Raw genomic sequence first — 13,251 nt, forward strand, 5'->3', positions numbered from 1 at the left:
ACATGTACATGGTACAGCCAGCACATATCAGGAATATTAAATGTTGGAGTAACACTTTAAGGGAGGATTATAATCCCGGTCAGGTTTTGTTGCCATCTGTATCCTATTGGGGAGATTTTCCTTCACTTCCTGTCCCCTGGTTCCCTTTATCTCTGTTCTAGTGACAACCAAAATGTGGGGTTTTCTTTAATTTTCATTCTCTGTGATAGCAATAAAATGGAGAGGGCGAATCCCCCTAACAGAGGCACAGACAGCAATCCCTCTCCGCTCTTTCCAAAACTGGAAAAAAAGGTTAATATTAGTTATACTTTAACCACTTTCTGACCACCAGATGTAAAAAAAAAAAAAATAATAATATTCTGGCAGCAATTGATTATAACAAGCTCATGGCTATAGCTGCAGCCATGCGTCTTTTTTTGTTTTTTTTTTTTTACAGCTGGCAATCAGCTATTTAGTATATTTAATCTTTGCAGCTATACCACCACCTGATCATTTTTACTGTGGTAAAGGGGCTAGCTATGCATTCTTTCTATGTATGGTAATGAGAGGTGTTGTACCCCTTACTCATTCACATAGGGAAGTGTGGGGGGGGGGGACTGTATCTTTATTATTAAAGAGGGCTTCCAGGTTCTAAATAGCACCCCATAACTGGGCTAGGTTTGTGGGGAAAAAGTCCCTTGTCCTCATCAACATGGTGAAAGAGGTGCCCTGCCAGGAGAGCCCACTGGCAAAGTACCTTCCCAATGTTAAGGGGCATGTGGCATGGTATGGTTCAGGGTATGTTCTATAGAGATTTGGGCTTAAATACTGTAGCTGTGAAAATCAGTCCAATTCAGCAACAAATCCAGGTTAGGCAGTGTATTGATTTGCATAGTGATAATTTCCACTTGGAGAAGATGTATGGTGAACGTCAGTGAGTTATTAAACCTTCCAATGGGTTTTGGTGAATAAATGGCCTTAAAAAAGGTCTACAGTTCATGCAATAAAAACAAAATGTTCTCTCAAAAAAGAACTACACATTTAAAAATAGTTTATTCTATGTGTGCTTAAATCATTGCAATAAAAGATAAATTAATATGTACATTCTTTCACATAAATATATTTTGACCAATCGATACAGTTCCCAGGTTTTTTTATGCTCTCCCATGTGTGCTATAATGTTCTTACCTTAGGCAAAGATTCCTCCGATCGTGGATGCTATGATAATTATAAGGATTATACAGCAGATCAGGATCATTATCTTCTTCTGCAGCGTGCCAAAAGCCAGAAGAGAGGGGGCATTTCAGAGAAATAAAATGGGGTTTTGATTTAAAAAAAAAAAAAAAGAGAGGGGGGGGGGGGGGGTAATTGTGGGAGTCTTGTATAATTTGGGCATGGCTAAAGTTGATCATTTCCTCATCCTCCAAGTTTGAAACAAACACCTACATAATACTGTAGAGAGGGCAGCACCAAATTCATATTACAGTGCTGGATTGTTGATGGCAAGCCGATTTACATGCTAGCTTGTCACACGCCCAATGTTAAGTTATCTCACTAGAATTCCCAATTCTGGCCCAGGGAGCCACTGATGAAAATGATGGCATCACACTCCATTATTAAACTCTCCAAAATGTGACAGAGAGTCACACCTTTGTCAGGGCCTAGTTGGATGGAACAGGAATTCAAATTACTGCACAGAAATCCCATCCCTGGAACCGAAGACATTTAGTTTTTCACTTCACAGATACATCCATAATGGAAACTTTAATTTTGGTTAAAGTAACCCTAATAAATTTAAAGTTGACCTAAGCTCAAACATTAACAGTCTTTCCGGCTGAATAAACAAAGAGTAATAGAATGCTGCCATCTCTAGTGCTTGCCAAGTAACATGCCTAGACCTAGACCAACAATTCTCAACCAGGTTTCTATGGAACCCCTAGGGTTTCTCCAGAGGTTGCTAGAGCTGTGGATGATTAACCTCCCACCTGATGGTACCTGCATAGTTCCAGGGGATAAATCAACTTGGCAAAACCAGCAGTACTCCACCAAACATCTTTTTAACTGTCTGGAAGAAAAATGACTACCAATATATGAGGCATTTTTCCCATTGTCCCCTGATGAATTGATTTCAGGATGGGTTCCCTGAGACTTGAAAACAATTTTAAAGATTTCTCTGGGGTAAAAAGGTTGAAAAAGGTTGAGAAAGGCTGGACTAGACATTTAGGCATGTGATCGCTGTTGAAGGGGGATGATCAGCTAATCTGAACTCTGGTCCTTCAAAATCGACCATGTGACCACATTGCATGGCTTTGGGCTCTTTAACAGCATTGTCTTGCGCTGAAGCAGTATTTGCTCAAGAAATGCAGTTTTTTTTTACATTTTCATTGCTCCCGATTTATCCAGTGCAGCAAGGCTGTAGGAAAAGGCTCTAGGTTAACACTTAAAAATGTTCACGCTTCAAAGGCACACTTACAATTACCAGTAAATTTAATAATATATACCTGATCATGTCACTAAATTATATTCTCCAATATGCAATTTGTTTTTTTAGATGTTGTGCCCACTAAGAAATGTTAACATTTTCATGGTTGTCCTGTAATATATTTTGATACAGAATGATCAACCTAGCATTGCCCCCATCATACTTAAAGAGGACATCTATCCGGCTATGGAAGCAGGAAATCTACCCAAATGCTCTCCACCGGCTGACAGTAAGGGTCTCCCTCGTAATGAGTGCAAATATCTTGTTTTGCAAAATGAATTACCTTCACAAAGCCAATGCAGTGGAAACAGTCGCAGCCCGACCTTGCAAATCCATAGAAAATAAATAGGATTCTGGTGCTGAATCAAACAGAAAAGCTCCAGGAAGAGCCAACAACAGGAAGTCAGAGCAAGAGCCCTTCCAGTCAGCAGATGGGTGTCATTGAGGTCCATCCTGAATGTGGGATCCTCTTTAAAGCAGACCTACACTCAAATGCTAGCCAAGCTATGAGTGTCTTTGCAGGGGTGGATAAGTAAAGAGCAAAATAGGAGCTAAAATATGTTTTTTATTGAAAGGTAACTCCATGCTCCCCCCCCAGTGATTGTCCTAATCGACTAAGAGCCTGGGTCTCTGCTGAAGGAGATCATAAACCGAAGCTTACCCTAGAGGAAGCATTTTCTCCATTATAAATATTTTGGCCCATTTATTGCTTTATATTCCATCCCATCAAGACATGACAAAGCTCCAAGTTAACATTTAATTATAAGCTAATTTAGGTAAATTCATGCGTCTCTTAAAAAGTCAAGCAAGGAAATGGGGGGGAACGAGGGGTCCTTCATTAGCTTCAGGTTATTTTATATTACATTATTAACAAATGTACAAAAGAGCACTTTGGGACTATGGTCTACAAACATGTACAGAGAAGCCATATAACATTCTCTTCTCTTTTTTTTCCCTGTAGATAAAAAAACAGAAAGCAGCTTGTGTTGCTGTTAACCAGATCCTCTGTGAATCGTACTTCCAGAGTTTGAACATTATTAGGTTTATGACATTGTAGCCATAACCTTTCCTATTTCCTCCTAGATCACATTTCCAACAATGGAGTCCAGGTAGTTGTCTACAGTAGAATAAAACCTACAAGGCTGAATAAGGCCAAGTTTACAAGATCAACCTGGTAATACCACAAGGGGTCGTTTATCCAAGGAAGATCAGATTGCCTTCTCAGGATCAGAAAGGAATTTCTTTTCTCCCGCTGGACATATTTTGGTTGATTTACTAAAACTGGAAGCGGTTTGGTTTCTATGCAGAGCTGCACCAGATTTTGCACTCTCCAGTTTTTTTTTTTGTCAAAGCTTAACTGAACAAGCTGAAGTTAGAAGCTGCACCAGATTTTACACTCTCCAATTTTAGTAAATCAACCCCATTGGCTCTGGCTTTCTTGGGATTTTTTTTGCCTTCTTCTGGATCAGTTTTAGGGATAGGAATCTGTATATGGAGGTTTCTTATTTGTTTTTTTTTCTGTTGGTTGAATTAGATGGACTTGTTACATAGTTATTCAGATTGTGAAAAAAAAAAAAAAAAACACAAGAGTGATCTCATGCAAAACCTAACCAAGAATTCTTCAGCACAAAAATGTAAATAATGCGTTTTCTGACAACTAACCATACTCATAAAATGACTGGGAGTTTCACATAAAGAAAACCAGTTAATCTAGTCCAATTGCCCTTTTGACCTGAGAGAAAAACTGGGAGGTATTCACAATGTTGGCTATGAAAATGAACAAACAAGTCAAACTTCAAATACAGGTTGGACCAGTATGAAGTAACAACCACCCTACTTATGTATGTAAAAGTTCTCATACCAGGATATGAGGAGAGGTTGTACAACAGTACATTACTAGTTGAAAATCTACAACAATAGCCAACAGCAGGTATGCATTTTTAGGTTTCCAGGGCATGCAAAATCTAGCACCAGATTTTCTTATCAAAAAGGTCATTCAAACCCGCTGGTTTATAGCAGCCGCAAATGTAAAGGGAAGTATCAGGCAAAAAAAAAAAAAAAAGAAATCAATGAGCTACGAATGCTTTCTAACTATAACTGCACTAAAAATATTACATTTTGCTAAATTTACCTTAAAACATAACCGAGCATAAGTTTTCGATAGAGTAGGATATGAAAATAACCCCTTTTTTGCTGTCTGTTGGAAAGATTTCCCCAGATGTCCTGCACCAGAGCTTTTGAGGAAGGAAAAAATCCTGTCAAAAGTTTTCTAAAAATCTCAAAGGCCTGGTTCACACCTATGCAATTTGTAGTGCGTTTTCAGTTTTGCAGAAACGCACTACAGTCCATTTAACATGGTTTCCTATAGATGTAGTTCACATCTGTGCATTTTATTTAAAAGGTCAGGGACTTTTCTGTTTTTTGGTTCTATAGACTTCAATGGATCAAAAGCCTGTATTGAAAAAATGCAAAATGCATCTGCAATATGCCAACTGCATTCTGCATAGGTGGTAATCAGGCCTTAGACAGCTGTCTCCAGGACAGGTGTCCCCAATGGAAAATTTCCATTTGTTGGAAACAACGGTCATCAGAGCAAAAAAGAGGGCGATTATTGACAGCAGGGCCATAGACGGCAATAAAAGGCAGAAATGGGTTCCAACCCTTCTCTACTCAATTCAAATAAAAAAAATAAAATAGAAGACAAGGCTGCAGATGTTTTTAAAGTGCATGTAAAGCCGTAACATTTTTTTAAGGATTCTTTTTTTAACTGACAAAAATTTTGGTTATGGTATTATACAAAAAGTCTAAAAGGGAAAGGATGAGTGGTGTTATAATCAACCAGAAAGATCATTTTCATTATCTAACCTGAACCTGAAATACGTCAGCGGGAATTCGACCACTATGGACAATATCAGACCTTCTTTATAGAATTTATTAAAAACGAGGTCCCTTGTATGCTTAGTCAAAGAATAACGGCAGAAGTAAAACAGAAAAATGAATCAGGTGTACAAAATAAGAGCTGCCAAAATTGTCCATAGCAACCAGATTCTTTTGGTCAGTTTTCCGGTGCAGGTTAAAAAAATGAAAGGCACATCAACACCAACAGTAAAGGAAGGCCAGTTGTCCATAACATAAGCTGTTGTCTTCCTAATTAGTAAAATCTAACGGCATTTGGTTTATGGTACGCTCAATGAAAAATGACATTTGATTGGCTACTATTGGTTACCATACTTTTTACAATAATAGCCATTTTTCCTGCTTATTAAACCTTAAAAACCAAGCAAAGAAGTTATTTATACCTCCCATCTGCCCTTATTTGGTACGACAGGTATAATTTTTTTTTGTTTCTTTTTTAAAGAGCAGCTCAGAAGAAAGAGTCCCATCTAAGCATGTGGCTGGACATATCTGGTAAGGAATGGGGAGGAGTTGGATTCCAGGTTCTGTTCTGGCGGAGGTTTAGATTTGAAGATGGCGTTCGTACTCAAGATTAATCTACAAATAAAAGTCTTCTTCATATTATACACATTTAAAAATCTTTAAAAAAAATAACACACATTAGTCTCGACCCTTCTTGTGCCTTTAACATTGTAACAGAATTGTGTTGAGGAGTAGGTAGTGCACACAATCAGGAAGAGAATGCAGGACCAAAGTTCCAGTTCTTTTACAGGAAAAGTTGGGCAACAGTACAGGAGAGGGCTGGAGGAGGTAGATGGGATCTGGATAAGGCATCATGGATGGAGTGTTATGCTGGAGAACAGATAAAGGAATTGGTTATAAGATGGTTATAGATGGTTTGTCAATCACAAAATAACCTACCCACTTTGCTGCATCAGTAGTTAAGCAACACTTTTACTTTCTCATTGGGAGAGTCAACTGAACAGAGCATGCTTAATTAGTAAGATAACACCCCTGCCCCCAGCATACAACTGACTTACCGTGATCCATGCTGGCAGTGTAATGACCCCTCAAGCATAAACGGCCTAATAGCCATTTTTTACACCCAACGTTTATGTGCATTTATCCCTTCTCCCTCGGTGACCAGTCCCCAGCATCTATGCATTAACTCAGTAACCTGATCCCTCTCTGTGTGCATACATTAACCCTCAATGATTGGCATTGAGCATATATGCCTTCCTTTCAGTGTTTAGTCTCAAGATGATGCCCATTAGATTTATATACTCAATCTCCAGTATATATGCAAAACCTCAGTGTCCAGTGTATATGCTCTAACTCAGAGTCACTAGTCTCCTACATATCTGCATTCACCTTCAGTGGCTGGTCTCCAGAGTATATACATAAACCCTCAGTGACTAGTCTAAAGTTAATGCACATATGCTTGAGTTTCAGGTCTTTATGTGCATTAGCCCTCAGTGACCAGTCTCCAGGGCCTATTTAGGAACGCTCAGTAACCAGTCCCCAGTATATACATGTAGTGCTGGAAGATTTGCGATCTACCATCTGATAGGTAAATTTAGTAACTTGTTCGTTGGGAAGGTTAGATTTGCCTCTGTTCCAGTTTGGTTGACGCTGCGTGTGCTTCCATACTGACCAGTGGGTGTCGCTGTTACCACTGGCTAGTGTTGGAAAGGCAACGTGTCTAAGCGTATGGATGCTCTTCTGTCCCGGAGACAACTCGGTGGAGGTGGTCATCCGAGTTGCATTCTGGGCGAGGGTATTTATGGGACAGGCGCCATATTTTAGGGTTCGTTTTACAGCCACCTGCTGGCCCCCCTGGCCAACAGGTATGCGTTAAGAGAGCTATCTCGTGGTCCTCCGTTCCGGAGGGCCACGTTGCTGGGCGCAGGGGTGGGCCCAGAAGCTTGTCTGGGGCCTACCACAGCGGCCGAGGAATGGTCCTGAGCTGTCTATCCAGAGTGAAGAAGCTGGACAACCGAGGAGATCCCAGGGGAGGACCCGTCATGGAAGGATCATGCAGCGTGCTGGTCTGGAGAGGGGCCTGGTGACTCAGTTGGAGGACGTGTCCTAAAGTGATTTATACAGCATAGTGTTGCTGGGTTGGCTTAAAGGTCCAAGCACTGTGACTGACATTCACCACAAAAGAACCAATACATCCTGTGGCAGAGGATCGTACGGGTACATCCCAAACAAGTCTGTGGCAGAGACTTTTGTTTGTGCTACGTACTGGCTGCTAGGCTAGAGAGAGAGGTCTATCCAGGCGTGCAAGGAGTGTGTTCCACCAAGGGAGTGCATTCTACTGAAATATCCAACCCCAAAGGACATTTGTCAAGAATCTTACTAAAAAGGTATTTGAGTTTTCCTCTGCGGTTTCCCTTCTGCCTCTTTCCTGCTACTTCCTTCATTGATGGTTTAATAAAGCATTGAAAACGTACTCAAGTGTTGGTGCGTGTGTTGTCCAGAGGTAAACTCAACGGAACCCTAGACCCGGAGCCTGTGAAACAGAGGGAAGGAGAGTGAAGGTAACAAGCCCGTTTAAACCAGCAGCTCCGCAGAGAGTTATTGCTACATACAGTGCCTTGAAATAGTATTCATACCCCTTGAAATTTTCCACATTTTGCCATGTTGCAAATAAAAATGTAAATGTATTTTATTGGGATTAGACCAACACAAAGTGGCACATAATTGTGAAGTGGACAGAAAATAATAAATGGTTTTCAAAATGAATTACAAATATATATGTGAAAAGTCTGGCGTGCACTTGTATTCAGCCCCCTTTACTCTGATACCCCTAACTAAAATATAGTGGAACCAACTGTCACCTAATTAGTAGAGTCCACCTGTGTGTGTAAATTAATCTTAGTATAAATACAGCTGTTCTGTGAAGCCCTAAGAGGTTTGTTTGTTTACTAAGGTTCTCTAACAGCATCATGAAGGCCAAGACATGGCCGTCCACCTAAACTGACAGGCCGGGCAAGGAGAGCATTAATCAGAGAAGCAGCCAAGAGGCCCATGGTAACTCTGGAGGAGCTGCAGAGATTCAGAGCTCAGGTAGGCGAATCTGTCCACAGGATAACTATGAGTCATGCACTCCACAAATCTGGAAGAGTGGCAAGAAGAAAGCCATTGTTGAAAGAAAACCATAAGACATCCTGTTTGCAGTTTGCGAGAAGCCATGTGGGGGACACAGCAAACATGTGGAAGAAGGTGCTCTGGTCAGATGAGACCAAAATGTAACTTTTTGGCCTAAAAGCAAAACGCTATGTGTGGTGGAAAACTAACACAGCACATCACCCTGAACACACCACCCCCCCTGGGAAACATGGTGTTGGCAGCATCATGTTGTGTGGATGCTTTTCTTCAGCAGGGACAGAGAAGATAGTCAGAGTTGATGGGAAGATGGAGCCAAATTCAGGGCAATCTTAGAAAAAAACCTGTTATGCCAGGTACACACGAGCAGACTTTTCAGCATCAAAGGTCCGACGGTCTTTCAGACGGACTTTCGAATATTCGGACTTGCCCACACGCGAACGGACTAAAGTCCATTGCTTTGAACGTGATGACGTACGAAGGGACTAGAATAAGGGAGTTGATAGCCAGTAGCCAATAGCTGCTCTTGCGTCCTTTTTTGTCCGTCGGACTAGCATACAGATGAACGGATTTTTCGACCAGACTCGAGTCCGTCGGAAAGATTTGAAACGTTCTAAATCTAAAGTCTGTCTGATTTTCGACGGAAAAAGTCCGCTGAAGGTCCGATGAAGCCCACACACGGCCGGATTGTCCGACGGATTTGTTCCGTCGGACCAGTCCGGTGGAAAAGTCCAGTCGTGTGTACACGGCTTTAGAGTCTGCAAAAGAGGTTTACCTTCAAGCAGGACAACGACCCTAAACATACAGCCAGAGCTGGAATGGTTTAGATCAAAGAATATTCATATGTTAGAATGGCCCAAAGTCTAGACCTAAATCCAACTGAGAATCTGTGGCAAGACTTGAAAATTGCTGTTCACAGACCCTCTCTATCCAATCTGACAGAGCTTGGGCAAAAATGCCCACTATCTAGATGTGCAAAGCTCGTAGAGACATACCCAAAAAGACTTGCAGCTGTAATTGCAGCAAAAGGTGGTTCTACAAAGTATTGACTCGGGGGGGCTGAATACAAATGCACGCCACACTTTTCAGAATTTGTAAAAAATGTTGAACCATTTATCATTTTCCTTTAACTTCACAATTACTGTGGGGAAAATAAATATAGACCCTTCATTTCATTGTAATTGAGCAAACTTACAAAATCTGCAGGGGATCAAATAATTTTTATCATGGGCGTATTTTAAATGATAGAGACAGTATATCAACCAAAAATCCTGAAAAAACACATGATACAAATGTTATAAATTGAGTTGCAGTTCAGTGAGTATTTGATCCCGAAACAAAACATGACTTAGTACTTGGTGGAGAAACCCATTTATATAGGATTAAGGTCTGGCTAGGAAACTCCATGACCTTAATGTGCTTCTTTTTGAGCCACTCCTTTGTTGCCTTGGCAGTATGTTTTGGGTCACTGTCATGCTGAAAGACCCATCTATGACCCATCTTTAGTGTTCTGGCTGAGAGAAGAAGGTTCTCATCCAAGATTTTACAATACATGGCCCTGTCCATTAGCCCCTCAATGCGGCAAAGTCGGTCCGAACCTTTAGCAGAGAAACAGCCCCAAAGCATAATGTTTCCACCTCCATGCTTGACTGTAGGGTGTGTGTTCTGAGGGTCATAGTCAGCATTTTTCTTCCAAACATGGCAAGTCCCCTCCTCAAGAAGGCACATGTACAGTCATGCCAATGAACATCTAAATGATTCAGAGAAGGATTAGGAGAAAGTGCTGTGGTCAGATGAGACCAAAATTGAGCTCTTTGGCATTAACTTGACTCGATGTGTTGGAGGAAGAAAAATGCTGATTATGACCCTAGGAACACCATCCCTGTAGACAAAAACGGAGGTGGGAACATTATGCTTTGGGGCTGTTTCTCTGCTAAAGGTACAGACCAACTTTGTCGCATTGAGGGGCAAATAGACAGAGCCATGTATTGTAAAACCTTGGATGAGAACCTTCTTCCCCCAGAACACTAAAGATGGGTCATGGATGGGTCTTCCAGCATGACAATGACCCAAAACATACCGCCAAGGTAACAAAGGAGTGGCTCAAGAAGAAGCACATTAAGGTCATGGAGTGGCCTGGTCAATATCAGACCTTAATCCTACAGAAAATTTATAGGAGGGAGCTGAAACTGAGTTGCCAAAAGACAGCCAAGAAACCTTAAGGATTTAGAGAAGACCTGTAAAGAAGAGTGGACCAAAATCCCTCCTGAGATGTGTGCAAACCTGGTAACCAACTACAAGAAACGTCTTAACTCAGTACTTTGTGCTTGCCAACTAGGGTTTCTCCACCAAGTCATGCTTTGCTTGGGGGTCAAATACTTATGTTACTCACTAAACTATAGCATTTGTTTTTGTGTGTTTTTTCTGGATTTTTGGTTGATATTCTGTCTCTATCATTTAGAATACACCTACGATAACAATTATAGACCCTTCATTTTTTGTAAGTGGGCAAACTTACAAAATCTGCAGGGGATCAAATAATTATTTTCCCCACTATATGTGCCACTTTGTGTTGGCCTATCACATAAAATCCCAAAAAAATAAATTTAAGTTTTTCACTGTAACATGACATAATGTGGAAAATTGCAAGGGGTATGAATACTTTTTCAAAGCACTGTATAATGGTTACTGGTCGCTGAGAGCTTTTAAATATACCCTGGAGACTGGTCACTGAAGGCTAATGCACATAAAGACCCTTAACTAAAGGTTAATGCACATATGCTGTCTGACCCACCCCACCTGTCTCTGATCCCTTGAGGAAGTTGACCTTCACGTCCTATCCTGGAGAAATAACAGTATGTTAGATACAATATCTCCAAAGCAAAATAGATTTTTAGGCTCTGTTCACATATGCAGGTAGGATGGTGCATGTATTTTACATTTAGGGCAGCCCATTGAACAAAAATTAAAAAAAAAAAAATGGTGCTTGCATTTCTTTGGTGTAATTGTACCAAACCAAAATGCATGGTACTTGGATACCCTGTGATTTGGTGTGCAGGTTCCCACGTTAACAAGGCATGCGGGGGTGAGAATTAATGGCACTGCCGCACGCCGGCAAAAGTAATGTACTTTTTTTGTGCATTGTAGGAATGAGCATGATTATACATGCATTCCCACATTGCACAAATGTGAACCTAGACTTAGACTGGCCCGTTGCGCATTTGCTAAAGCGTTTGGTGGAGGGGGGATTATGGTGTGGGGTTGTTTTTCAGAGGTTGGGCTCCAGTAAAGTGAAGTCTTAAGGTGTCAGCATAACAAGACTTTTTGGACAATTTCATGCTCCCAACTTTGTGGGAACAGTTTGGGGATGTCCCTTTCCTGTTCTAACATGACTGTGCACCAGTGCACCAAGCAAGGTCCATAAAGACATGGATGAGCGAGTTTGTGCAGGCCAGTCAATTTCCTCCACCCCAAAGTCCTGACATCAACCCGACAGAAGACCTTTGAGATGAATTTGACAAGAATGTCTGGCTCCCAGTTTCCGCTCTAACATCAGTACCTGACCTCACAAATGTGCTTCTGGAAGAATGGTCAAACATTCCCATAGACACACTCCTAAACCTTGTGGACAGCCTTCCCAGAAGAGCTGAAGCTGTTATAGCTACAAAGGGTGGGCCAACTCAATAATGAACCCTATGGTCTAAGACTGGGATGCCATTAAAGTTTATGTGCGTGTAAAGGCAGGCGTCCCAATACTTTTAGACTATAGTGTACTAAATGTTCTTTTTTGGTTTCAGTTGTTTAGTGTAGGTAAATTGAATATTTAATTCTTGGGGCTCTAGAAATGAATAAGTATTTTGGCTGTTAAATAGTTTTACTACTTACATGTGCGTATTCCCAGCACAGCACGGTGCCAGTCTCACTTTTTCAGTCCCACGGATAAGCCGATGATCAGTGCCACAATCGCTAGCAGGATAATTACCACCACAATAATTATGATCATTTTCTAGGGGAGGGAACATCAAGGAGAAGGATCAACTACAACAAGCAATTGTACCAAACAGTCACGTCTTTGTCTTTTAGATGTCAATTGTCAGTCCAAAATAAGCATGACGTTCCTAACAAAAGAGGACCTTAAGCGCACCTAGGATTGTATTGTTGACACAAGCTGTAGAAGAGGAAGAAGATCGAGGTAGGGAAGAAATAAACATGAAAACATTCCTATCCAAGCAGAGCATACCTTAAAAGTGAACCTTTCCATCCAACATGCAATAAAAACAGGGCCGTCTTTAATATTGATTGGACCCTGGGCAAAAATTTTCTTGGGCCCCCCCCCCATGCAATTTCGTTCTCCACGTGCTCTTACTGACTGGTTTCTAGAGGTTACAGCACACGTTACGGCTCACTGATTAGTTGCTAGAGGTTACAGCACATGATTTCTGCTTGTTGATTGGTTGCTAGAGATCACTGTACAGCAATACTGCTCACTGATTGGTTGCTAGAGGTTACAGCACATCATCTCCTCACTGCAGAGAGGAATGATATACATATGAATGCCGCCTTTATTTACATATCAATGCCACATCTATTTACATATGAATGATCTTGTTATTTGAATATGAATGACAGTTATTTACATGTAAACACAGGTTCTGCAGGTAAGTCATTTGTACACAATAGGGCAGCGCTTGGCAGTATTAGTACCAGCACTTCACACTGAGATATCGGGACACAGCACAGGACTAAAACTTCAAGGGACAAGGGAATTTAAACTGGGATAGTTG

The 13,251-nt window shown here is 41.1% G+C and overlaps 1 protein-coding gene across 1 annotated transcript in view; it reads right to left on the reverse strand.

The window, feature by feature from the left end:
- Positions 1 to 1,013: 1,013 nt before the first annotated feature.
- Positions 1,014 to 13,251, reverse strand: part of LOC141106413 (syntaxin-3-like) — a 98,298-nt gene continuing 86,060 nt past the window's right edge. Inside the window, exons 10-11 of the mRNA XM_073597181.1 lie at positions 12,353 to 12,473; positions 1,014 to 6,208 (exon numbers count right to left, since the gene is read on the reverse strand). Coding sequence (XP_073453282.1) covers positions 12,387 to 12,473 — 87 coding nt within the window. The 3' untranslated portion in view covers positions 1,014 to 6,208; positions 12,353 to 12,386. The remainder of the gene's footprint in view (positions 6,209 to 12,352; positions 12,474 to 13,251) is intronic.

Source organism: Aquarana catesbeiana, linkage group LG08 (assembly GCF_042186555.1).
Source record: "Aquarana catesbeiana isolate 2022-GZ linkage group LG08, ASM4218655v1, whole genome shotgun sequence".
NCBI classification, from domain to species: domain Eukaryota; kingdom Metazoa; phylum Chordata; class Amphibia; order Anura; family Ranidae; genus Aquarana; species Aquarana catesbeiana.